The sequence below is a fragment of the Zalophus californianus genome, chromosome 14 (assembly GCF_009762305.2).
Source record: "Zalophus californianus isolate mZalCal1 chromosome 14, mZalCal1.pri.v2, whole genome shotgun sequence".
Taxonomy (NCBI): Eukaryota; Metazoa; Chordata; class Mammalia; order Carnivora; family Otariidae; genus Zalophus; species Zalophus californianus.
Genome location: NC_045608.1, coordinates 62,620,947 through 62,648,838, shown reverse-complemented (window position 1 = coordinate 62,648,838; position 27,892 = coordinate 62,620,947). Strand labels below are relative to the sequence as shown.

General features: G+C 36.0%; 1 protein-coding gene across 2 annotated transcripts in view; it reads right to left on the bottom strand.

The window, feature by feature from the left end:
* Window positions 1-27,892, bottom strand: part of PIK3C3 (phosphatidylinositol 3-kinase catalytic subunit type 3) — a 136,707-nt gene that overhangs the window by 60,932 nt on the left and 47,883 nt on the right. For both annotated transcript variants that reach the window (XM_027576730.1, XM_027576731.1), the window contains 6 exons: window positions 23,483-23,668; window positions 17,056-17,210; window positions 15,380-15,470; window positions 9,476-9,543; window positions 2,839-2,944; window positions 1,008-1,124 (listed from right to left, as the gene is read on the bottom strand). In XM_027576730.1, coding sequence (XP_027432531.1) covers window positions 1,008-1,124; window positions 2,839-2,944; window positions 9,476-9,543; window positions 15,380-15,470; window positions 17,056-17,210; window positions 23,483-23,668 — 723 coding nt within the window. The remainder of the gene's footprint in view (window positions 1-1,007; window positions 1,125-2,838; window positions 2,945-9,475; window positions 9,544-15,379; window positions 15,471-17,055; window positions 17,211-23,482; window positions 23,669-27,892) is intronic.

Here is a 27,892-nt window from a genome sequence, read left to right as displayed (position 1 = left end):
TTACTAGCTAAGGATGCTGGACAAATTACTTAACCCCTCAAACCCTCCTACACTGTTGGTGGGAATGCAAGCTGGTGCAGCCACTCTGGAAAACAGTATGGAGATTCCTCACAAAGTTGAAAATAGAGCTACCCTACGACCCAGCAATTGCACTACTAGGTATTTATCCAAAGGATACAAATATAGTGATTCAAAGGGGCACGTGCATCCCAAAGTTTATAGCAGCAATGTCCACAAGAGCCAAACTATGGAAAGAGCCCAGGTGTCCATCAACAGATGAACGGATAAAGAAGATGTGGTATATATATACATGGAATATTACTCAGCCATCGAAAAGAATGAAATCTTGCCATTTGCAACAGCATGGATGGAACTAGGAGATATTAGGCTAAGCAAAATAAGTCAGAGAAAGACAAATACCATATGATTTCACTCATATGTGAAATTTAAGAAACAAAACAGATGCACACAGGGAAGGGAAGGAAAAATGAGATAGAAATAGAGAGGGAGGCAAACCATAGGAGACGCTGAACTCCAGGAAACAAACTGAGGGTTGCTGAAGGGGAGGTGGGTCAGGGGATAGGGTAACTGGGTGATGGGCATTAAGGAGGGCACTTGATGTAATGAGCACTGGGTGTTATATGCAACTGATGAATCACTAAATTCTATCCCTGAAACTAATAATACAACATATGTTAACTAAATTGAATTTAAGTAAAGAATTTTTAAAAAAAATATTTAACCTCTCTACCCCCACTTTTTCTTATAATTGAGATAATAATAGCATCTAACATAGAGTTGTCGTGAGAATTAAATCAATATATATGTATATATATAAATTCATAAAACAGGATCCTGTACATAATCAGTGCTTATAAATCTTCCTATTGCTATAAATTACATACGAATTTCATAAAATATATCAACCTAGACAGTATCAAAACTCAGTATTTTATGATACTGCAACATCATTAGTCATAAACAAAAAGCAAAGCGCATAGGTTTACCTTTTTCTTACGATTTCCACTTTCACGCTGCACTGCCTTCATTAGATGCACCAGCCGATCTACAAACGTCTGCTGTGCAGCCAGCAAAGAACGCATAACTCTGACAGACTTATCACCCTGAAGGGATTCAAAGGAAAGGAAAATTAGTTCTGTGTAGCATAATGATCAGGGTTTCTTTAATAGCATGGGTGATCTTTATTTATTCTTCTAATAGATACAAACTTCAATACAAAGTGAAATTGAAAAAGATTAATTATCTTGATTCAGAGATAATGAGAAAGCTTCTAGCTTATTTAAACACTGCCAACTCTTCCACAGTTGAAAATTAACTGAGTCTTCAGTGAATACTAATCTATCAAAAACAGCACTTTTTTTTTTCACATACAACCATGTGATTAGAGAGAACCCGTTCACCAAAATGCATTCACTCATGACTCAATAAATAACTGGAAGCCTATGATGTCTTCAGAAATGCATAGGCATATGGCAGAAACAATATCTTCAAGGAACTAAAAATCTACTGAAAAATAAAAGCACTCAAATAGCAACATAATGCATGCTTGCTTAGTAAAATATAAGTCATAAAAATTAAATGCCATAAAGTCTTATGTAGTGAATTCCCAGTTTATAAAATATTATAAAATACATTTTCTCATTTAATCTTCCCAATTACACTGATAAGGGTGGCTAGGCAACTGTTATAATTCTCATTTTAAAGGTGAGGAAATTTAAGCTCAGAGAAAGTGAAATTTCTTCACAGGATGACAAAAGCTGTAAGTGACAGAACTGAGGTTAGAAGACAAGACCAACTACTTCATCTGCCAATAGGTGAATGAAGAGAAGCTCTGAACTCTGAGAACTGTAGAAAAGTTTAGCCTCCAAGATCTCAGTAAGACGGGACTTAAATCTGTAAGAACATGAAACATGTTCATCTGCAGCTGCAGAAAAAAGATGCTATGAAGTCAACTATTTCTGTAGCAAATCACAGATCAGTGCTGTGAGGGTTCTCACTGCCCGTGCACCCTCTGCTGGCTGAACCATGCCACAGCACTTTAAGAATTACAACACCTAAGAGGAGAAAATAGTTTTACATAGATTCTAAAAACTGCTTAAAGGGGCGCCTAGGTGTTCAGTCGTTAAGCGTCTGCCTTCCACTCAGGTCATGATCCCAGGGTCCTGGGATCGAGCCCCGCATCAGGCTCCCTGCTCCACGGGAAGCCTGCTTCTCCCTCTCTCACTCCCCCTGCTTGTGTTCCCTCTCTTACCATGTCTCTCTCTGTCAAATAAATAAATAAAATCTTTAAAATAAATAAATAAATACTGTTTAAGAAGCAAAAATACAAGTCATGTAGTAAGTACCTGCAATATGAGCACTGTCAGATTTCTGAAAATGTACCTAGTCTTGATAAACAAAATAGAAGAGAGGGAAATAAAAAAAGTAAAGCTTTGGAATTCGTTCCATATATAGGTTTATTTCATTAAATCAGAGGTCAACAAACTTCCTATAAAGGGCCAATGAATAAATACTTTAGGTCTTGTTGGCCATACGGTTTCCATTTCAACTATTCAACTACTATTGCAGTGCATACGTGGCCATAAACATATGAAAACAAATGAACATGACCATGTTCCAATAAAATTTTACATAGGAACATTGAAATTTGACTTTCACATAATTTTCCCATGTCACAAGATATTCTTCTTTTTACTTTTTTTTAACCATTTAAAAACATAAAAACCACTCTTAGCTCATGGGACATACCAAAACAGGCAACAGGCCAGATTTGGCCCATGCCCGGTGTTTTTGCCAACCCCCACATGAAATGGTTACCTTCAACAATGCTTGGCTGAATCGTCTCATTACATTCAAGTACATCTCATGGGTCTTTGGGTCTCTTTGCTGAGTGTCTTGATCTTCACATTCCACTATCACATACCTTAAAAATATGTTAAGTCACTCATAAGAGGTGAAATGAGAGTCAGATTCATTTTGTAAATATTTCTACTTTTCCACTCAACCAGGTTAGTTCACATTTGCAAAACTAAATAAATGGAAGTAATAAAACACATTTTTCAACACTCTTTTAAAAGTGGAAAATTAGGGCACATACACAATCATTTATAAAAAGTAAATAATAATAATGCCTTAATTTTATAATATCCTAGATAGTCTAAAAAGTTTGGCATCAAAAGAAGCATTTTCTCCTAATACTTTATGAGGTACATATAGCATTACCATCTTCAACAATCATCTAAGCTCATATATCTACCCAGTAACTCACAAACAATACTTTCAAAATCTATGTAATCCTCTTCTAAGACTCTCTTACTCTGAAAACTTCTCTGAAGCTACTTCTCATTAATATACCTCTGCAAAATGAGTACAATTTTAAATTTATTTTTCCCATCCAATCTCCCAATTTCTCAAAAATCCATATATAATCTTCCATTTATGTATCATATAATTGTGGTTTTAGAGGGTTAAAGAGATTTTAAGTATATTCTTAAACCTGAACTGCTTATACAATTACCAAGTCTTATAGCCAATGATTTGATTTAGATTCTAGAGGCCAATGTTCTCTAACTGTTCTGATAGGAACAAGCCATACTAACAAACACATTTTATATCACAACTCAGGACATACAGCCACATGTGTGCACACAGATGCCCCAAAGTAAAAAAGCCTCACAAAACAATAGTCTATTATATGTTAATATTTGCTACTCTGTTCTATTTCATTTTTTTTTAAATAACAAATACTAGATTGTGAGCCTGTAAATTGATTTCAGTGGATCATGACATGTAGTTTGAAAAACACAGATCTATCTAGACCAACTTGCTTGTTTCATCAATAGTGAAACTTAAAGAGGGGTTGTGTCTTGCCCACAGTACAATCAGTAGTTGATTGTAGACTTGAAATCAGAGCCCAGGATATTGGGCTCCTGGGTCAGAACCCTTTCTGTCCTGCTAAGCTTACCCTCACACTCTTTTATCTTTAAAAATCACATGAAACTTTCCAACTCCCTAATCTGATAGTGTTTTTCAAATCTCAAGTCACAGCCACTTATTTTCTTTTATATTATTTCCAGGAAAAAGTGCAGTCTGCCAGGAGAAGGTGAAGGTCATGAGAGCAGAAAGCTTACCTGTCTTGTTTACACTATACCCTCAGCACTTCCAGGCCTGGCTCATAATACTCACCAGTATTATGAATGAATAAATGACTCAAATCTCATAGATCTAGCCATTATCTCAATGCTAATTCTCAAATATGAATACATATATCCTTTTTATCAGACCAAAAGTCTGATTTTGCATTTCTTTACATGTCCTTTTACATTCATCCACCCTAATTTTCAAGCAGCAGGCCCCCTTCCCAAGACACTGTCATTTTTAAGGGAACATGTGTAAAACTGAACTTATCAATTAAATGAGTTATTTTCTATCTCTATTGAATCTACCAATATTCCAGTCATTTGGGCTGTGAATTCTGTTGTAGTGGGGTTTGCAAACTCAAGTTTTCTCAAAAATCAGTCAGGAAACCAATGTTTGAATCACCTGAATACAAAAAAAGAGAGGTGAGACGGTAGCCAGACCAGAGAACATATGCTCTACCTAAAATCATCACTGGCACTTTGTGTTTACTTCGCAGTCCACGTGAGCTCTCATTCCCCTTCTTCAAACACTGGTACTCAATCCGTCACCAGACTCTGTTGATTTTTTTGTCCTATAAAATGCCTCTTACCATGGTTCTGTACTACTAGCTAGCCAGCAGATACCTCTCCTCTGGCCTCTCCAGCTCTAAAAAGAAACCCACTGTTGTTCAATATAATCATCCTAAATTCTTTTTCCTTTAAACTATCTTCATAATGTCCCACCTCTATTAACAAAAACACCAATGGTTCTCTCTTATCTACCAGTTTAACACAGATTTTGTGGGCCCAGCATCAGGTTCAAACTTCCACTATCCTCAATTTACGCATGCACACTGCAGTCAGGTCAGTCCCCTAACTACTCCTAGTATGTGCATCCACTTGGTACTTCTGCTCAGGTTGCAGTAATGTCCAGAAATACCTTCCCATCTCCATCTTTCCATATTCTACTCACCCTTCAAGACCAGGACACATTTTCTCTCTTCCAGGGAGTCTTCATAGACCCTGACAAGTCCCTCCTTCTCTGACTTCCGAGAATAGGCCTAGCCTCTCAGACAACTTGTGCTGATGTTACCAAACTGTTTCATGTGTTTAACTCTTAGTTCCCTTCATAGGTTACAGAGAAACTGATGCCACAGACCACATCTTAAAACTTTTCAGTAGCCCCTGACATACCCATAATAGTCTTATACACAGAAATATTTTAAGGGCTCATAAAAGTAAAAGCCTTCTTCTCCTGCCTTCTAGTACAATGGTTTACCTTGATACTAGCAGCTGTTTAAAGTCCTAGAATTATATAACCTAGAATTCTCTGTAAAGTGAAATGAAGAACTAAACCATGACACTATTTCCACCGTATCATGTTCCCAACAGGAGTTCGAAGCCAAAATTTCAAGAAGGCCCTCTTGAATCTTCAATCAAGAAAGCCTTCTAGAGTGGCGCCTGGGTGGCTCAACTGGTTAAGCATCCACCTCTTGATTTCGGCTCAGGTCATGAACTCAGGGTTGTGAGATCAAGTCCTGCATTGGGCTCTACACTGGGCATGAAGCCTGCTTAAGATTCTCTCTCTTCCTCTCCCTCTCTTAAAAAAAAAAAAAAAAAAAAAGGGAAGAAAGCAAGCAAGCAAGCCAGCCTTCTAGAGCCACAGGATACATATGACTAATTTTAAAATAAAATTAATTAAATTAAATAAAAATTAAAAATTCAGTTTTTCACTCACACATTCTACATTTCAGGTGCTCAGTAGCCATATGTGCAACATTATGGATAATTTCCATCACTGCAGAAAGCTTCACGGGACAACTCTATTCTAGATAAGTAAGTTAAGAGAAACTCTTATTTCCTATTGGCAGTATTCCAGAATGTTTGGTCATTTCAGGATACCACCCAGGAATGTTAAATAGACAGTGATTCTAAACTATAAAACTGTCAATATACAGTCCTTTTCAAATCCTCTTCAGACCTTTCCATCCTTTAAAGTCCTTGACTATCTCCATTACCTTAGTATATTGTCTTTTTCTGTGTGTTTACCTAGAAATTCATTTCTAAATGAGTAATACAGATGACCAGAACATGTAGGCTCCCCTGCTTTTGTTCAGATCTCCCTGACCACCAAGTAAACACAATGGTCACAGCTATTTCCTGTGACTGAGGGTCTACACTGATGCTCATGATAAAGGTCAAAAAAATCTTCCAAACCGAAGTTCTGCTGCAAAAAGTCCATCTAAAATGCAAATGACAACATCATCTCCAAATATGAAGGCCAAATTTAGATCAAGACTAGATTTGAATCATTTCTGAATTCTCAGTTCACAGCACTAAGTAGATTCTACAAAGCACTCTAAGGTATTCCCTTGAAACCTATCATCTTCAAGTAGAAATGCAGACAAAACTGTCCAGGTACCCATTGTAAGATGACATCAGTGGGCTACCTGCTTCCCAGCAATTTTGTTTTGTGGGGTAAGTAACCTTTATTACCTTGAAAGGTCTTAAAAGTTATAGAAAAACATGTCAAAGCATCCAAAGTTTACTTTCAATTTCAACATACTGAAATAGCTATAAAATAAAAAACTGGAACGATTTACAGATCCTGACGCCCAACACTTTACAGACTGGAGACTATAACTCCCCTCTGTGGCTTAAAAGGTTGACACTACTCATTTTAAAAGGATTGTCTGCACTCCTATAGGCCCCTAAGGATTCAGCCATAGCAGGAATCCCATTTAAATCACTGGAAAGGGAACAAATAAAAAAAGAAATTCAAAAGATTTGGAAGGAAATAGCACAATCAATTAAAATTTTTATTTTAATACATTTGTTAAAATAAGAGTACGCTTAGAGTGAGAGGACTTTAAATTGTTACATTTAATATTTTTATACTACTCTGTCCATGTTCAAAGGAAGTGAATGATCATTTTAAGCCAACTACTGAAATTATTTTCCATATTTTCACCCAACAATCACAAAAGCAGTGTCTACCAACATCAGAAGCCCACATCAACAGCTTTTTTCTCCCCATGAGTATTTCTGAAAATGTAATATGCAGACTGTAAATACAGGAAAAACAATTACTCCTCAGAAAAGGAGCAGACATAGCACATGCTATTGCTTCAATGAATCAGAGATATAGCAGGAAAACACAAATCAAATCTAAGTTTGATGGAATGCTTATAAGACTGGGAGTTGGAGCTGCACTTTGTTTATTATCTATGGAGGAAAACAAAGCACTCTTTCTGAATGGAAAACTGTTGCCTTGCTGGAAATTGCTCATCTAATAGGTGTCCTACTGTTTAGCTGCTTTTAGAATGGTTTGAAAACTCTTCCTACTTGAAATAAGAAATCAAGGGTTCTATCACAACTAGTTTCAGATTTTACAATGAAATCTGGTCTATAGTCAAATCCGAAGAATACATAATTTCAAAACACCAGATAATCAGTATATGCACACATAGCTCTCACAACAGTGATTACTCTAGACTATAAATTCTGAGCCAGAGAAAACTTTTCATGAATACTGCAAGAAAATAAAAATACCTATAAAGGAATTCTCAGTAAATGATTTAAAAAACATATAAGATCTTAATTTTAAAATACCTAAGAAGCTTACCCCGAAACTCAGCAACATGCTGAGTGCTGTATTTTTTTTATTTCCTTTTAAATATTTACTTAGATGTTCATGAAGAAATTTTCCATAACACCAGTGAATAGATATACACTTAAGAATTCAGATTGGAATATGGAGAACATTAAGAAGCAAGAGATTACATTAAAACGAAATAGTAGCTATTTGGTATTATGAGAACTGCCAAGTAAACTTTTCAAAGTAAAAAGAGTGATTAACAACTAGCCAAAACATTCTGTGGGTATTTTTCAAGGACATACTAACATTTACGGTGAGAGAAATGTAGTTTTATGAATATTATATTAAACTGCTAAAATAAAAATAAAGAGGTATTTTTCTTTCTATTACTAGGACCAACAGGAAGAAAAAATTACAGGTTCCAAAGCAGTAGGGGGAAAAAATGACAGATTTAGTTAAGATTGTTGATAGCAGTTTTTCTTCACTGTAAAGGGAACCATAAAGGTTGAAACTAAACAATTATTTACTGCATATGTACATTAACAGACAGCTGTGTTTGTTAAAGAACCTCTCTGGTTTAGTTGCATATTTCTTGGCTACAAGGGCAGTGTTCAGAAAACTGTTAAGTTTGGAGAGTGGGAGAATGAAATTAACGATTGATTTGACCTACAGGACAGTTTTCCAAACTCAGTCTAAAACAAGACAGTACTTTAATTTCTTCATGGAAAGCAAAATGCCTCATTGTACTTCAAAAATAATGAGCTTTTGGAATGGATAGCAATTCATTTCTATTGCTTAAGTAAACCCAATAAATCAGGCACTATTTTAGATCAGAAACAATTTCCACAGTTAAATACTATCAAGTATGTCAATAAGTTTAAAAATGTTTCTGAACGTACAGAGGCTTCAGGTAGGGTTTGCCCAGCTGGCTCAGCCCTTTGTTTGCTCTACAAAACTGGAGAAGGCTCTCTTGTCTAGTGTTTAATCCTAGTGCTTTCTTTTATTGAACCAAAATATTGTTCATTGTGGCTTGTCCAAGGCTACTTGTCCTTTACACCTAAATATTCTGTGACGGATACAGACAGAGAGCCAGGCTTCATACTCCTTGTGTCTCAGGAAGTCAGTCAGCCTTTCTATGGCCTTAGCTGCTCTTCCCTTCACCTCACTCAGGAAACCTGTCTCATGTAAAACAGAGATACTTCTATTTGCCCCATTTATCTTCATGGGGACAAGGGAGAAATGGTCATTAAAAGGATTCTGTAAATAGCAAAGTGCTAAATAAACGATCTAATTCTAACTGAGGTGCCACCAAGTTTGCCTCTGCCTCAGTTTCCTCATCCATGAGAGAAGTACCTTCAAATTCCAGCTTCCTCTTTTTGCGTGATTCCAATGCTGTGGTAAATGATGTGAAAATACACACTCCTGAAGGATTGTGAGGAATCATACTAACACTACTTAAATAGCATAAGAGGCAAATAGATATCAACTGCAAAACCTATTACCTTCCCCAGTTTTATCTTAGATCCCGGAAAGTCAGTGAAGGGAAGAGAAACAGTAGTGCTAACAAGTATTTCCATGCACACAGTTGTAAAGAAATACAGCTAGGCAGATGTAAATACTACATTTAGGCTTTTGAGGACTTCTCATCCCCTATTTTAAATTGCCTTTACGTTTATAGTATGGGGAAAAATAGTCCTAACCAGTAATCAGAAAACAAAAAGAAAGCTATTTCACATACCAGTATAAATAGTTAGCCAGTGTTGAGTTTTTGCAGGCTCTTGATATCAAGAAGGTGCAGAGATCTTGCTGAAAGAATTAAAAGAAATGTATATTTATTACCATCTGCTTTAACAAGGGGGAAAAGAAGAGAGTCTACATTTGTCTATCAGTTTTCATCTATGTATCTCTTGTCACAGATCATATTTTTACACATCCATCTCTCCCTCCATCCTTCCGTCCAATATTTATTTTAAATTAGGCAATATATAAGAGACTAACGACACCATGGTTCACAAGGGTTACTTGTCCTACTGAAGTTTAACGTGTAGTGGAGAAGAGAGACATCAAAGAAATTCACAGAAATATTTTAGATCAGGAGGTCACAAAAGGCAGCAATGGGGATATGATATCAGGCAAGACCAAAATGACACTATGGACAGAGGCCCTAAACTTGACTGTTCAAGAAATTTTAAAAAGGCCGAGCATACCTAAAATTCGGTGAACATGAAAGTAAAGGAGGCTAAAAAGGTAGGCAAAGCCCAATTGTGCAAGACCTTTAAGGTCACACTATTGCGTATGGATTTTGTTTGCAAAGCAATGGATACTGCACAAAAGATCTCAAGCAGGGGAGTGAGATGATCTGATTTCCATTTTATGAAAATGACTCCAGCTGCTCTGAGAAGTAGAGGCCTGAGATCAGTTAGGAGGCTATTACAGGAGTGTAAGAGTGAACCATAGGAGCAGAGACAGAGAGAAATAGACAGATTTTTAAAACATTTGGGAAGTATAATTAATAAGACTTGCTGATGGAAAGGAGGGAAGAAGGAAAGAAAGGAATTGCCAGTAACTCCCAAATTTATGGATTTAGCAAATGGGTTGATTTGCTACGGCACAGATGGAAATTCCAACTGAGGAACAGGCCGGAGTGTGGGGAGAGAATTGTATTTTGAAATATTAACTTTGAAATGCCTGTCAGATATACAATGGAGATCAATAGGGCTTTGGATATATGAATTTAGAACTCAGATGAGAGAAATGCGCGAGACATATAAATTTGAGTTTATCAGTAGAGCCTGGGGCAAGAGTATAAATTGAGAATAGGGAAGAGGACCTTGAGGAACATTAAGATGTCAGGCCATAGAGAAAGTGCTGACAAAGGAAACTGAGAAGGCACAGCCAGAGAGCAGGAGAGGAAAACACAGGTCGTACGGTAACATCTAAACCATGAGAAGAGTCCTTCAAGAAGGAAGCCATTTACTTTGCTGAATACTGCAAACAAGAACTGAGAAGTATACATAATCATAAACATTAAAGTTATTTTCTACTTTAGCAAGGTAAGTTTTGAGTTGACAATGGGAAGCAAAGGCCAGAATGATGTGGATTAAAGACTGGGGGGACAAAAAATGAAGAAGAGTCAGTATGTACAAACAACTCCTTTTAGAAGCCTAATCTTATTTAAAGGCAAATAAGAAGATAAAGTGCTGTTTCAAAGGATGTGGTGTCAAGGGAGAATTTTTGTTTTGTTTTGTTTCATTTCTGAATTTTTCAGATGGGAGATACTGACACAGTTGAGTATTTCTACCAGGAAGAGAACATATCTTTGAAGGGAGTTAATATTTCTTCTGTATAAGAAAACAGAAGGCCAGAATGAAAAAGGATTCACCTCTGTAAATCTGGTGATGGGAAATTGAGACCATTCTTACCTAGTGACTTCTATTTGTTTCCACTAAGTATGAAGCAGGGCATGAAGAACAGAACAGAAAAAGTATGAAAGAGCCACTGCAGAGCAGGAAGAGTAGCCCACCCAGAGAAATGTAAGATGGCAGACAGTGTTGTGTCCGCCTGGTGTCGGTGCTCATGAATTCACAGTGATGCCAACATGATAGGCTACCTGCTTTTCTTCAGCAATATTCAGGCATAGAGCAATTAGGTAATTAATTAGGCTTATCAAGGGTAGAGATTTTACCAGGGGAACTGAAAGTACTAATAAAAGAATGATTATAATGCTGAGCCATGGGATTAAAGCTATATTCAGAGGAAAACAAATACTGAAGGGGGTTGATGAACAAAGAAAGGGGTAGAGATTGATGGATTAGAAGATTCTATGTGGTGAGGGTATCTCAGAAAGTAAGCTAAAGTAATAAAAGGTTGTTATCACAAAGCAGATATACCAGTGCTTTCAGAAGTGGCAAGAATCTTATCTCTTATTTTTAGAGCTAAAGCCTTAGCACTAGATTTTTAAATGTGCAACATTTAAAAACCCAGTAGGGAAATGCCTCAATCAGAAAGCCATAATAATGAATCCATGAATTTAACAGGTAGAAGCTAAGCCTAAAGTTTATCTTTGACTTTATGAGAAGGATATTACGCTTTTATATAATTTTTTATATATTATATATATTTAAATAGAAAATACAGATTGCATTTGATACTTTCTTTTTCACTAAAGAGCTATTTACAGAGCATAGACAGGGAAGAATTAAATTTAAAAACATTTGGAGGGGAGCCTGGGTGGTTCAGTCAGTTGAGCATCTGACTTTACCTCAGGTCATGATCTCAGGGTCCTGGGACTGAACCCCACATCGGGCTACCCACACAGCAGGGAATCTGTTTCTCCCTCTCCCTTTGCCTCTCCCCCCTACTCATGCTCTCTCTTTCACTCTAATAAATAAATAAAATCTTTTAAAAAATAAAAATAAAAAACATGTGAAACAAGAAACCTGTACTATAAATTTTTAAACTCAATTTGGGTGAGCAATTTTTAAAATTTCAAAACAAAAGAAAAAAATGTGCTTTAGGAAAAAAGAAAATGATCTCATATTGAAGGTCAGAGATATAAAAAGAAATGGTAAATACCTCTAAATAGTTACTGATTGTATACAATAATAATTACTATCTAATTAGGGAGTTAAATTAAGTCACTGGGTAAAAGTGACATACAAGTAAAGAGGTATACTGTTTTGGAGAAGGATAATACTTCTTATGCCAAACTTAAAGGATGGATGTTAAAATGCCTAGCATAGCCAGTAAAAGAACGGATAGAGACAATATAACCTCCAACCTGAGGAGAGAGACAAAGGATAGGGAGGGGATCCAGCCAAATACAGGCAAAGGAAAAATATATAAGAATAGAAAGTACCACTTATGATGATGAAATCAATCCAAGTATAGCTCTAATCACAATAAAAATGGGGGAAAAGTTCCAGTTAAAAGACAATAGTGTTAAGTTGTATTAAAAAACGTAATCTAGCTATATGATGTTTTCCAGAGATAAACCTAAATATAAGGTATACCAGTGAATACTAACCAAGACAAAATTCTATTACTATCAGACAAAACCGACTTTAAAGAAAAAAATATGACTCAACATAATGAAGGTTACTAATAAACAGTGATAAAAGATTCAATTTACTTGAATGCACTTAATAGTTTCAAAATATTTAAAGCAAACATCAACAGAAAAAGAAGGAGAAACTGACAATTCCACCATCATACCGGGGGAATTTTACCCTAATTCTTAAGAGATCAAGCACAGAAAAATATCAGGAAAGGGTTCATTAACACAATGAATCAGCTTGCCCTAGTGACATACATACAATGGTGTACCCAACAATTGGGGAATATATCTTCTTTTCAAAAATCCAAGGAATTTATGGAAAATGACCATATTTGAGCAATGAGACTCGAGTGTCTATCTTCTTTCTAATGTTTGGCCACAGATGCATAGTGGTTTCCTAAAACTCCAAGAACAGGGAAAGGAAAGGGGAAGAAAGTGAGACAATCCTCAGGTGTCAGAGAGGAGACAAGAATATTGGTATCTGCAGTGATAAGCGGGGGAATTTCAGCTTGGTCAGATGCACCCTGACATCTCCAAACACTGAACTGTTTACAGGTCTCTTAAAGGTGATGACTGCTGGTACAGTATTATTATTACTCTCCTGGGGGCAGTGGAGGAAGGGGGAGGCGGAAAAAAATACTCAAAATGAGTCCCAGTGCTTTCTGAGATAGCTTGAATTACCTAAACTATTTATAGAACTATTCAGCTGAGAAAAGACAAAATGGCTTAATCACTGAGTAATAATAACAGGCTCAACAGTCACAAGAGAAATATCAGAAATATATAAAAACTATTTTTATTTTTAGTCTAAAAGTCCTGAGTCATAGTGTGTAAAACTGTATTCTGAATATAACATTTGGAATCCAATCACTTTAAACAATCTTCAGTGTAAACTACCCTAGTTGAAGCCACCAACAAGTCTCACGTGGATTATTTCAATAGCTTGCAAGTCAAAGTCATTTGATAACATGGCCTCCAAAACCCTGCTTGACTCCTGCTCTTTCTCTGACTCATTCTTTTACCATACTCCCTTCCGCTCACTCCCCAGAGCGAGGCATCCTCTGCTGTTCCTCACACTTAAGCTCTGGTCCTCAAGCCTCTATATTTGCTGTTCCCTCTGCCTGATAACACTCCTCTCCCCAGACCACTCACACGGTTATTCCCTCGCCTATATCACCTTTACAAAAGATGTCACTTTTCCAGGGAGGCCTTCCCTGACCACTTTTCAAAATTGCAATTGTCTAACCCTATCCAACACCCCCTCTATCACCCTTCTCTGATTTATTTTTCTCCTTAGAAAGTAGATATCATTATCTCTTCTACTATATATAAATATTATTGACTACCATCAGCACAAACACTAGGATGTAAGCTCCGTGAAGACAAAGATTTTGACCATTTTGTTCTCTACCTCCAGCATCTTGAATATTTCTGGCACATAATAAGAGCTCAAAACATATGTGTGAAAGAATGAATTACTGAATCAGTATATCTGTATCTTAGATTTGACAAGGCAAAACAATTAAACTGGAGCTGAATGCTTTCTTAAAGGGCTCCCTTAAGGATTCTATGATCCTGGGCGCCTGAGTGGCTCAGATGGTTAAGCGTCTGCCTTCGGCTCAGGTCATGATCCCGGGGTCCTGGGATCGAGTCCCACATCGGGCTCCCTGCTCCTTGGGAGCCTGCTTCTCCCTCTGCTTCTCTCTCTCTCTCTCTCTCTGTCTCTCATGAATAAATAAATAAAATCTTTAAAAAAAAAAAAAAAAAAAAAAAAAAAAAGGATTCTATGATCCTGTAATTTAAAATTCTTTTTTCAGTATTTTCTCTTATATCAAAAGGTAGGCAGATATCAAACTCTGATTAATAGTTAATGATAAAAGCAAGAGTCATTCAGTCATCAACATTAACTGCTAAAATTTGACTAAAAGCAATGTGTGTGTGTGTGTGTGTATACACATTTTTTAAAATCAACTTTACTTTCTAGTATCAAAGCATGTATTATTTGTTTTCAACATGAGAGGTGTGAAAGGTTCTCAAATTAGAAGTCTTAGGGAGAAATTCAAGAACATACTACATCAGTTTCTGCAAATGTACTTCCAAATGTACCTCTCAGAGTAGCAGTAGCCTATTTGGCCTGTTTTAACTCAAAAATCAGTCTAATTATTTAGAAAGATTTCACTTAATTTTTCTGTATGAGTTAAAAACAGCTACTTAGTATATAATCCCTAGTATCAAAGTCATACATTTCTAGAATGTAATCACAAACACCGACAACTACAGTAATGTTCCTAAATATGTTAACAATAAATAGTCTGAGTTTCCTTAATAAAATATTTAAGCCCAGTTTATTTTCATATTGCATATTAATCCATTTATATGCCCAAAGCACCAATAAAATGTCTTGAATTGAAGATTATCTGGCACTTTTTGCTGAGAGGAAAAGTCATAAACATGCATCATATAACAAGTTATTTAATAAAGTTGTAATATTCTGTTTATTAATCAAAATCAATGTTTTAAAGACCAACATAAAATGTTCATCTGGTAAAATAGCTTCTGTAAAAACTTGAAAAGCTTTGTACTCACCTCTAGATTTTCACCATCTGAACTGTCCTTTGTTTTAGCTGCAGGAGGAGGGGAAGACACTGGAGGAAGAGGGCTGGTTATAATTTGGGAGCTGAAAAAATAAAGGAGATATCACTGATACGTAAAATATTCTGTCTGTAAGAGAAGATATACATTTTTTAGCACAGTTCACCTCAGTTTTGTCTGGTTAAAGCATCACTTCTAAAGCATGTTCTGTGCAACACTAGAGTCACATTATGTCCTAGAAAAAGCCTACAATTAAAAAATACGGGTAACAGCCTCTTGGAAGATTTTTGTGCAAGCTGGTATATTACAGGTTTTTGATAAGTACTGTAGTGTTTTTTTAAAGCCCATTTTAATTTAAGCCAGCATTTCTCAAACATATCTGGTCACAAGACCATCCCATCTCTTTTTTATCTTTTTAAAAAACATATAAACTAGTGACCGGCAGACCATAATTTGGGAAATACTGGGTTACATTTTACACCTTGTCATAAAATCTTAATAGACTTCTAGTAAAATATTCTAGGTGGCATAAGGGAGGAAGAAGGTTAATAAGTAAGCATGACTGGAGAGTGAAGGCCTCTAACATATGGTGGGAGACAAAGTAAGGGGGGGGGGTCTCTTCTCTTAAAAACAGAAAAAAATAAAGCAGCCCACAGAAGAAAAAAAATGATTTTCCCATTTTTCAGTTCTTCTTCAAATGAAACAGAAAATAAAAAAACAGCAGTATCATAATCAGAATGAAAAATTCAGAAATACAATCTTGAGCTCATGTGGTAATTATAATAACGGGACTAATTCAGCAAATCTGAATTCTAGACCTCATCTGTCATTAACAAATCTCATGACCTTCACAACATAAATTTATTACTGAGCCTCAGGTTTCTCACCTAAAGGTTCCATTTATCTCAAATTTTAAGACTTTAGGAAAAGCAAAATGGCAAAGTATAAACAACATGGGCTTTGGAGTCAACTCTACCATTTGCAGGATAGAAGACTCTGGACAATTAACTTCTTGTTCAGTCCTTCATCTCTGAATTAGGGATATGAACACCTACTTCAGAGGATTATTAAAATGAGTTAATGTATGTGGACCACCTCACAGTGTCTGCTACAGAGGTATGAGTTCTTAATTGTTGTTATTATTGTTAACAGCTTTTAATTCAAGTACCATGCTATTTTTTTATTTTAACTACTAAAAAGGTGAAAAGCGGCCAATAAAACATACAATAAAGTGAGCCCACTAACATGCCCCATCCTTCATTTTATTTTTGCTTGAACAGTAATAGCATCTAGCCCTTACTGAGCAGTATCCTAAAGGCTTTAGTATATTAACTCATTTAATCTTCCAAGAGCCCTCAAAGATCAGTTACTATTATTATATCCCCATTTTTAAGATGAGAAACTGGGGCCACACAGAGAATATGCACCTTCCACAAGTTTACACAGCTAGTAAGTGGCAGAGTGAAGATTTTCACTCAGGTATTCTGACTCCACAGCTTGCAAAACACTGCTCTGCAATATAGTAATTTGTGTTCTGTGAGTATACATACCACATTCATTGGTAAAACTTTGAACTTAGTACCAACTAGGGTTTGGTACATCTGGGGAAAAAGGAAAGAAGTCTGAAAAGGGGGGAGATTTGAAAATAAGTCCTCCCTGGATATCCATACCTATCTATTTCTGCAGAATTTATTCCAGAATTTGACACACTCTCTGACACTGAACCCTGACTATCCTTCTTGGTAGGTTCTAATCCATTCTTTATGTCATCAAAATTTTCATATTTGAGAGCTTGGACCAGTTGTAATAGGTACATCAACAAATCCTGGAAAACAAACACACACACAAAAAAATAAGCTAATATTAGAAAAACAAATGCAATAGGATTATAGACATCATTTATTCCTAAATATCAAGAGAACAGCTTAGTTTCATCTACCACTTATCAGCTGTGTTACCTTCGGCAAGTTACTAGGTTATTTAAGCTCTTGGTGCCTCACTGGGTCCTCATCTGTAAAATGGACATAATCATATATACCTTAGAGATGAGTTGTGAGGATTGAATCAATTAATAGAAGAAAGTCATAGAACAGTGCCTGGCACAGAGTAAATGGCCAAAAAAAATGCTTTGTTTATTTTTTTTATTTTAAAGATTTTATTTATTTGACAGAGAGAGAAAGAGAGCAAGAGAGCACAAGCAGGGGGAGTGGCAGAGGGAGAGGGAGTAGTAGGCTCCCTGCTCCGGAGCCTGACTCAGGGCTTGATCCCAGGACCTTGAGGTCATGACCTGAGCGGAAGGCGGACACTTATGAGACTGAGCCACCCAGGTGCCCCTAAATGCCAAAAAGTAAAGCAAAAAACAAAAACAAGGATTAAGATGGTTCATATAAAACTAAGGAATTAAAGAAGGATCCTTTTCTCAGCAATAGATCAGATAACAGCATTTTATGTCTACAATTTCATAAGAAACTCCAAATTTTCAAGTTCTAAAAGAACTTCTGTTTCATAAGCTTTTCTGGTTAGGATTTTTTTTTCCTTGAGAGCTCAGGTTTTAGAGAATTTGGGTTGCTAATTAAATGAAAAAATCCTATAAAACAGACATTTTAATTTTAACACTCTTGGTTAAGGGAAAAGCTTACTTTCCTGCCAACTAGCAACACTGGCTTAAAGAAAACAAATACCTAAGCCTAAATTTCCCATACTGCTATTGACAACCAACGGGATAATTAGGACTCAAAGTGTCAACAAAGTAGTTTTTACTTTTCCGAGTTTTCCTTTAACGTAAAAAGACTCTTTCGGTTTAATATTTAGGATAGAAATGTTTCCTGTCATACTCTCTATAAATGTAATACTCTCTTGGCCTTTCCCAATGAATATTAAGAAAACTCCAAAAATCTCACTTTTAAAAAATAATTACAAACTGAAGAAATTCACAAAACTCAAACACTTGTTAAAAGTATCATTACTGTTGAGTTCCCGTTGCCACTCACCCAGTTGGCCCCTCAAAACTCCTAATTAGGTAATTGTTGAGACTTGGTGACCACCACCTCAATCTCAGTCTCCTCTTTAAGCCCACAAACCAAATAAGATCCCCTGTCAAAACTTCAGGACTCACACTTTCCTTCCCTATTTGTAACAACTATAGAATTTGTACTTATTTGCTAAATTCTTTACTCTTGGTCTTCTCCAGTTTATTACATACATCATAAGGACAAAGACCACTTCCAAAAACCTATTTTCCTTTACTTAATACCACACTATATTTCTTTTTTTCATAACTTTTTTCTTACATTAACAGTCAACATTTTTATCATTATCTAAATACTGACAAAGAATAATACACAAGATTTCACCATTAAATATGACTTTGTCACAAAAAAATTAAATGAAAGGTTAAAAGGCTTATTCATTCATATTCAAATATATCGATGTCAGTGGCCAGAGAAAACAAATGACTCTGTATCAAAGCATCTCTATAGTGTTCTCTTTTTAATTGGAGCAATAAACATCTCTTCTTTTGAGACTTATGACATTTAATAGCAATAGGCATGCTTTTTCTAAGAAAAAAAGTGAATTAAATAACAGAAAGTTGATTAATACATTTAATGACAAGTATCCTTCTCAGGAGGTTTAAGTAACTAAGTTTCACTGCTAGCCTTCCTTACCAATGCATCTTCAAAAATGCTGCTGAATATACCACCTGTTATGTTTTCCCCATTATAGAAGACTTAACACATGAAATTAAAAAGGCTATATTGAATTCAGAAGAAAACCCTCCTCTTTTTATGTCACTCATTACTATCTGATTTGTTGGCATGATATTCTATAATCAAAGTGTACTTTCCTTCATTTGTACAAACTCTGTTTGCTCATTATATAGTCACATCTTGAAAAACATAAAATTCTTCCAAGCATGAAGGACATAAGCATCCAAGTAAAACAAAAGAAAAAGAAAATCAGGTTTCCGACTGAGGCAATTCAGTAAAAATTTCCCAAGAGCTATGGAATATTATCTAGATAGTGATCACCATTCCTCCTGATAACAAGTTAGTTCGAATGCTTCATAGTGCACAGGCAGAGTTCCATGTCAAAAATCACTCACTTCCCATTTCTTACTGAATTAAGAGTAATTCTTCACATAGGCATTTACAGTTAGAAAGACATGGTTTCTGGTTTCTGATCTTACTTCCTGAACAGCTAGCTACATATATCCTATGTTCCTATTAAAGTGAACTACTTTCTATTTTTCTTCTACTTTTCATTCTCCTTGTCCTTGCTCATACGGGTCTCTCCACTTAAAATGTAAATTCATGTCTAACTGTGAAAATCCACTTGTCCTTCAATATCTATCTCAAATGCCGCTTCCTCCTCAAATTCTATGGGGCATCTCTCCTTTTGAGCCACATAGCAATAAGAAATATAGCTTTTAAAAAAATTCCTAAATAGAATATTAGCAAATTAAATTCAGAAAAGTATTCAAAGATTGGGTAAAATTTATTTTACAAATGTGTGGCTGGTACATTAGGAAATTCACCAGCACAGAATCCATATATAGCATATATTGTATGCTGTTGTTTTCCAGACAGCACAATGCTATACCCACAAAATATAGCAAACCACCTAACATTTATTAAAACTAACAAATCACTAAAGTGATTAGATAAAACATAAATATTAAAACATAATTTTTCATTTAACTACAAGAAGTAAGAGATAAAAGGGGTGAGGCAGTTCATAACAGTTAACAATAACTGTCAGGGAATAAACCTATTTTTAAAATATATAAAATTTTTCTAACATCAAGATTTGAATGAATACAAAAATCATGTCTCCAGGAGGGAAGATTTAATATCATAAAGTTGTCAATTTTTTGTAACATAATATATAAATTTAATGTAATTCCACTTAAGATTCTGGTGGAGTTTTAGGAAAATGAAAAAATTATTCTAAAATTCTTGGAAAGAATAAAACTATAAAAATTATAAAGAAAATTATAAAAAAGAAAAACAGGGAAAGGATCTGTCCAATCATGTTTAATGTTATAGTGAAGCAACTGCAATTTTTTTTAAAGTATGATACAAGTCCCAAAATAAAAGATTTGTAGAGGATAATCAGCAAAATGTAAAAGGAATGTATCTCTTGGCCAAATAATTCCAATATAAGCTACTTATTCAACAATACAGAGAAATATATACATAGGTCTGGTCACTAAAATATAGTACAGCAAAAGATTACAAATAAATCAAAAGAAGCTGACTGGTTAAATAAATTATAAATTAAACTTGCAATAAAATACTATGCTGCTGTTTAAAAAGAATAAGGTAGAGCTACAGGTGTCCATAAAATCTAGAAACAGTGTGTTTTTACAGACTAAACATGCCCTTGACATCATTTGCCTTGATATTTATTTGTCTATGTTTCCAGACTTCATGGAACCAAATATATGTGTTGATAATGAGAAAATGTCCAAGATTACACTGTTCAGTAAAGAAGGCACGTTTTTAACAATATAAATGATTTTAGTATAAAGATTACAGAATATACATGTGCAATCTTTCTATATATGTGCATGAATACAGTTTTCAAAACTATGCCCCCACATAATCTTTCCTCATAGCTATCAAGTGACATAAGCAGCAATTATCACTAATTTTTTTGACAGGAAACAGAATAATATATGGTGTTCCCAAAGACATATATATAGGTACACTGAGTCAGAGAAAAGACAAAATTCATCTCAATATACATCCGAAGAATCAGCAGTAACAGAATTAAAAGATCTTTTTTTAGCCAACTATATACAATTTATTACTGAACTAAGTTCAGAGAAAGGAAAATCAAGAGATAACTTACCCATCATACTATTTACGCTATCTAGATCTCTAAAACCTCAAGGGGCACCTGGGTGGCTCAGTCAGTTAAGCATCTGACTCTTGAATTCAGCTCAGGTCATGATCTCAGGGTCGTGAAGTCGAGGCCCACAACGAGCCCCTCAACCTGCTCCACTCAGCCAGGAGTCTGCTTCTCTCCTTCTGCTCCCTCTGCCCCTCCCACCACCCACGTGCTCTCGCGCTCTCTCTCTCTCTCAAATAAATCTTAAAAAAAAAATAAAACCTCAAAAAACTATCATATCTTGCAGTTTAAAGTGTACACAATGTTTCTATCATTATTCTCTACATCGTAACAAAAATCACAAAATGGCCTAGAAACAGTTCAGTACCTGCATGAACACGGCTATCACCACAATCAAATACTTAGTTTATAAGCCTTTGAGGGAACTGAAGTAAGACAATAAAAAATGAGGACTTACAAATTTTTCTATTTAAATTCTGAACCCACATCAAGAGGCTGTCTTGACTACAGCCCAGAGGTCTTTAGCTAAACTCTATGACTCATGTCAAACATAGAGAATCAATGATTTAAATTAAATTTCTAATGAATTTCAAAATAAATATTTCAGTATTTCCACATTTCAACTTTTACTTGTGATACAGTAAAGACAATGAGGAAGAAAGATAATATGCTGAATCACAATGCTTAGGATTGCTTTTTATTTTTTTAAAGATTTTATTTACTTATTTGAGAGAGAGTGAGATAGAACACAAGTGGGGTGAGGGACAGAGAGAGAAGCAGATTCCCCACTGAGTAGGGAGCCCAACATGGAGCTCGATCCCAGGACTCTGGGATCATGACCTGAGCCAAAGGCAGACACTTAACCAACTGAGCTACCCAGGTGCCCCTTAGGATTGCTTTTTAACAGGAAAGTGAAAAACACCCTATTCCAATAAAATTATACAATATCTGAGATTTGCCTCCAAATAATCCAGTGGAGGATAGGGAATGGAGAAGAGGAAATAAGTGTTGTTACAGATGAAATAAGACCAGCTGTGAGCTGGCAACTGCTAAAGATGGGTAAATTATACGTGAGCATTCACTACACTATTTATTGTTTACATTTTACAATAATTAAATACAAATATACATCAACCTTATTGACCTTAGTAAATGCTGTGTTTTGCCACTATGAATTCGAAATGATTTTTTTAAAAAGATCTTCGATATTAGTTGTTCTATGGGATCAACATTCCTATATATATCAAGGCTTGAGAAGAGTTATCCCATATCCCATAAGCCCTGCAGGCTAGCATAAACTATTAGGTTATGTTTGGAAAAGACATCCACCCTATAAAAATTAATAAGTAAAAAAAAAATTGTTGGATTACTCTATCTTATTAGCAATTACTAAAATTCAAACTTCAGCAATGCTTTGTGTCGACATAGTGTTCCTCCTTCCCCGGTGGCTTTACAGGTATATAAATAGCCAGCATAAAGTTTGCAGTCTTTGCTTTCCAGGGGATTCAAAACCACCTTCAGAAATCTACATATACATATAATTGTCAGCAACTAAAAGTTTAAAGGAGAAGTCTGAAGGAGAATAAGATGACCATGCATCTCTATGCTTTAAAGGCCCCAAGGGCTTTGCAAGGCTGCAATTAAATGTGGCTTGTTGTATACTGACTGATAGAGGGGATCTGAATTATTCCCTAGCTGGTGCTGCATTAAACCATTTTTCATTAGAATTCTTTTTTCCAGACAGAGCAATACAAGCTCTGCTGCCAGGTAAATGTCCTGGGAGAGATTGTCCTATCATGTAACAGATCAGGAAGTAAATTTTCATTTCACAGAAGAGTCCTTGGAGGAATATTTTAATTTTACTTCTGAAAACACACCTAGTACATCCTCTTCCCTTCTAAAAATCTCTCTCTCCCTCCCTCCCCATACCACCCCTCTTTCTTGCTCGCTCGCTCGCTCTCTCTCACACACACACACACACACACACACACACACACACACACACACGGGCGGGGGAAGGATATGCTATAGAGCCTATAATCAGGCTCTACTTTAAAATGTACCCCAGTCTGGGCCACCTGGGTGGCTCAGTCGGTTGAGCGTCTGACTCTTGATCTTGGCTCAGGTCTTGATCTCAGGGTCATGAGTTCAAAGCCCCGCACTGGACTCCATGCTGGGCATGGAGCCTACTTAAAAAAAAAAAAAAAGTACCCAGTCAAAGAGGAGTAATGAATAACAATGTACCTCATCATCTGCCTGTCGCAACCGGGCAACAGCATAACGCCTCACTGTTGGATTGGTATAATGAGAGGATAACAGCTCCAAAGAGTCCTCTACATCCATTGGCTTCCATTTTCCCAGAAGTTCCAATGCCTGTTTGGCCTCCTGAGGTAGATCCCAATTAACACATTTCAAGAATTTAGTCAAAGCCTAAAATCAGAAAAGATGTTAAAATTAGAAACAACAGCCTATTACTGGGGTAACGAAGGGTCAAGGGTGACTAGGCAGAGTTTCACTTGGTGCTGATGGCAGAGTCACAAGAGTCGATGAAAGACTAGCTCCTTGTGTAGTCACTAAACATAGTTATACATATGATCCTAGAAAAATACTACAGGACAGAGAAAAAAAAAAGAAACATGTTCCCTGTAACTTTACATTTTTCAGGTTAAACCACTTACATAAATTCAAGCACTATGAATTTTTAAGTTTTCTTTGGCTTTTCTTCATTTTCCTTTTTTTATTTTAAAATAGTGCGGGCCTCAAGACATGAAAATAAAAGAGATGAGGCATATTCTCATGAAATGCCTTAAAGACAACCTTCATTTTATAACATCAACATGTGACATAAAATACTGCAGCCAATGAATGAAGAGTCCAAAGTCAAGCAAGGGTAGAATCCCCACCGCTAACCTCACTCTCAAACACCTCCCCAGATCATTGGGTTTCCTAGATACTCACACATGAGGGCTTAAACTAAATTAAATATGTACAGCTCTTACACAGAGAAGTAGCTTTTTAAAAAGATAATCAAAAATTCCACAGAAAGAAGCATACAGATAAATACAGAAGCAGCAGCAAATGTTCTATGATTCAGCTGCCTGTTCGTAGTGCCCTTCTGGAACCTCACTTCTTTAGATAGGCAGCATACCTACTATCTGAAGTTTTCACAAGATCATCCAGGTAAGTAAATGATCTTGGAGCATAACACTTATGGTTGCATACATAATAAATGCTCTTTTAAAACAGTTGTATACTTGTTTTCCATTAAAAAAAAAAAAAAGATATCTATTGTCACATCTTACTACAGGGAACACTTTCCAGGCTGATCCCATTTTCTTCTTTCTGCATGATTTCATCTTTTGAACAAAGGTAACTTTAAAATTTTAAATTCCTATTCTGCCCAACTAAAATCTTTTCATTAGTAAACTAATCAAATTCTCAAGAAAATGTCTTTTTGGACAATAAAACACAATTACTGGTTAGTATGACATAAAATGAACCTTGATGCCCATCCCCTAACTTATTCTTGATTTAACTAAATTAAGCAAAAAAGCACATTGGAGATTATCTAGTCCACTGCTCAAACTGTATATAATCTCAGTGAAGTTAAGTGGCTTACCCATCATCTCAAAATGGTGGACAATCTACACCCAAAATCAAGGTCCACTAACTCTCAGCCCATGCATCTTTCACCAGATGGTTCCCCCCAACATTAAGATACTGCTGTCTCCTAATTAGCTAAACCCATGCTCCTTAGAGACATTATTCCACCAACACTGATCTCCTAAATCCATTCCCAATTCCTATCCGTTATTTCCTAGCAATATTTCCTGCATTTTCCCCTCAAGTTGATTCTCACTACACCACACATGTGGAGTTTGGTAGCCTTCTAGCTAAGAGCCTTAATACCAGTTTCACTTCTAATCGTTTCGTACAGACTCTCAGAAGCTCAAGTTGTAAGTGATGTCAGAATGACTCTCCAACTGTCAGCAGAAATTCATTTTCTAACATCCCTGCCAAAAAGAGACCTAATATTTATTTAAGTAATTCCAGTGACTAATTTCCAAAGCACCCACTGTTTTTATAGACAATGAAGCCATTTTTTTTTTTTTGACTGTAACGTACCAAAAGACAAATGTGTTTTCATGTAACTTCTTCCCACCGATCAGTTTTAATGGGGAGAATGAGAGTAAATTTAACCCCACCACATGGGCAGCTTTTCCAATAGTTGATGATGACTGCCATATGGTTATACTGTGGTTTCCCATTAGATAATAGGATCTAATTTATAAACAAACAAAACCAATATACAAACATAACAACAAAACCCTGCCTTCTTTCCCAAACACTCCAATGATAATTCTCACCACAATCCTCTCTCATTAACTGACCTCTCATTCTCCTTCTATGTTTCAACCAAGCTAACCTATTTTTTACATGACTTTGTCTAACTCCTATCTACAAAGCTCTTAACCCAAATAGTAGCGTCATCTTCAAGGCCAGCTTGTCAAAGACTCAACTTTTCCAGTAAGTTTTCAGCAACTCTGAGCTCTTCCTTTAGTAGTTGCCTCAATTTTACTCTCTTCATTCAAATGATGCTCTTCTAACTGCCAAATGCTTTGGTGGGCATTCTTATCTCTACAATTGGAGTCTGTGTTCCACAACATTAGCTATCCATTTCTTCTGTACCTCCCATGTGCCACTTAGCAGAGTGCTGCCTTCTCCATGTAAGAACACAAACTACCCTAACTTATTCCATGCATTTATTTTTCACTTCTAAAATGTAATTTCTATGTTGAATATCAAAACAAAGCAATACTTCTTAAATAAAAAGAAGTGAAATAATAAATTTAACTTATTAATTAATGTATGTAAAGGTACAAGATTCAAATGATGTAATTTTATCCTTAGAATTTCCACAGATAACTGCAGAGTGTTTGGGGTCAAATCCTAATTCCCAACTCCATCAATTATTAATTGAGTCATTAGGAGCACACTATTTAACTTTAAATGACTTATCTTGTAAGGCTGTGGTAATGATTAAAGTTACTGAACGTAAATGTTTAGAACAGTACTTTATAACAAATATTTGATGTTAATTATTTTATCATCTGATATCACTGTTATTCTATTTCTGATGCTGAGTCAACATCAAATGTTAACATTAACACATTTATTTCCATGTTTTATATTAATAGCAATATTTTATTAACCTCTCTTCTGATCTTAGAACCTCCCCACTATTATCTCCTACTCTTAGAATCATGTTCACAATCACTTCAGAGCTGAAAAACCTACATTCCCCATATATATTTCAATTTTTAACATCTACCAAGTAAGTTACTGGAAATTTCTAATTTGTTGCTAAAGAGAAACCCATTCCTCTACTCAGGACACTTCTGACAACAAATGTATGGTTTTCCACACCAAACAATTCCTTAATTCTCTGAGGACACGAACTAGGTGTCCCACAATCTAATTCAATTTGAAACTACCTTGATTACTGAAGATTCCATAGGTTAATGGGTCAGTCTCACAAAACTGCTTCCCATTTCAGATGCTGATTGCAAATTTGGGGTCCCCAGGTTGCCCACACTTCTATCTGACGTGGCTACAAATCAAAAGTTACCAACAACACATTCCTCAAGTTCAGTAATTTGCTATAACAGCTCACAAAACTCAGAGAAATATTTTACTCATTATTGCCAGTTTATTATGAAGGATACAAAATGAATAACCAGATGAAAAGGTACACTGGGCAAGGTGTGGAAGGGTCCCAAGCAAAGGAGCTTCTGTCCCTATAAAAGTCTGGGTGTGCCACTCTGCTGTCACATGGATGCATTCACCAACCCAGAAGCTCTACAAACCCTGTCATTATAGGTTTTTATGAAGGTTCCATTACATATGATTTATTAAATTTCTGGCCAGTAATGATTAATGCAATTCCTAGTCCCTCTTCCAGAGGTTAGGGGGTGGGGCTGAAAAATTCCAACTCTCTAATCACTTGGTTGGTTCCTCTAGCAACCAGCCCCCTCAAGCAAGAGTCATCTTACTAGGATAAACTCTGTTACTGTTGAAAGGGGTTTATTACGAATAACAAAAGACACTCCTCTCATCCCTACCACTAAGGAAATTCTCAGGGCTTTAGAAACTCTGCCAGAGACAAAAACCAAATATATATTTCTTACAGAGACAAAAACCAAATATATATTTCTTACTAGATCACAATATCACACTGGTGCTTCTAATACTTTAGACTCAAAATTTAAAATATCTCCTCACCGTGCTCCTTCCATTTGCCATATTTCCTTATTTCAGGCACTCAAGCCTAACTCCTGGGAGGTGTCACCAAGTTATTTTATACATTCTCCTCTCCTTCCCTTGTCTTCCAATATCACTCTTAAAAATCATACCATGAGCCTCCTAATTAGGTCTCTTTTTTCATTCCCAGATCTGCTCCAATCCATCCTGGCTTGACTTCCTTAAAACATTACCTTTTTTTTAAGATTTTATTTATTTATTTATTTGACAGAGAGAGACACAGCGAGAAAGGGAACACAAGCAGGGGGAGTGAGAGAGGGAGAAACAGGCTTCCCGCGGAGCAGGGAGCCTGACATGGGGCTCGATCCCAGGACTCTGGGATCATGACCTGAG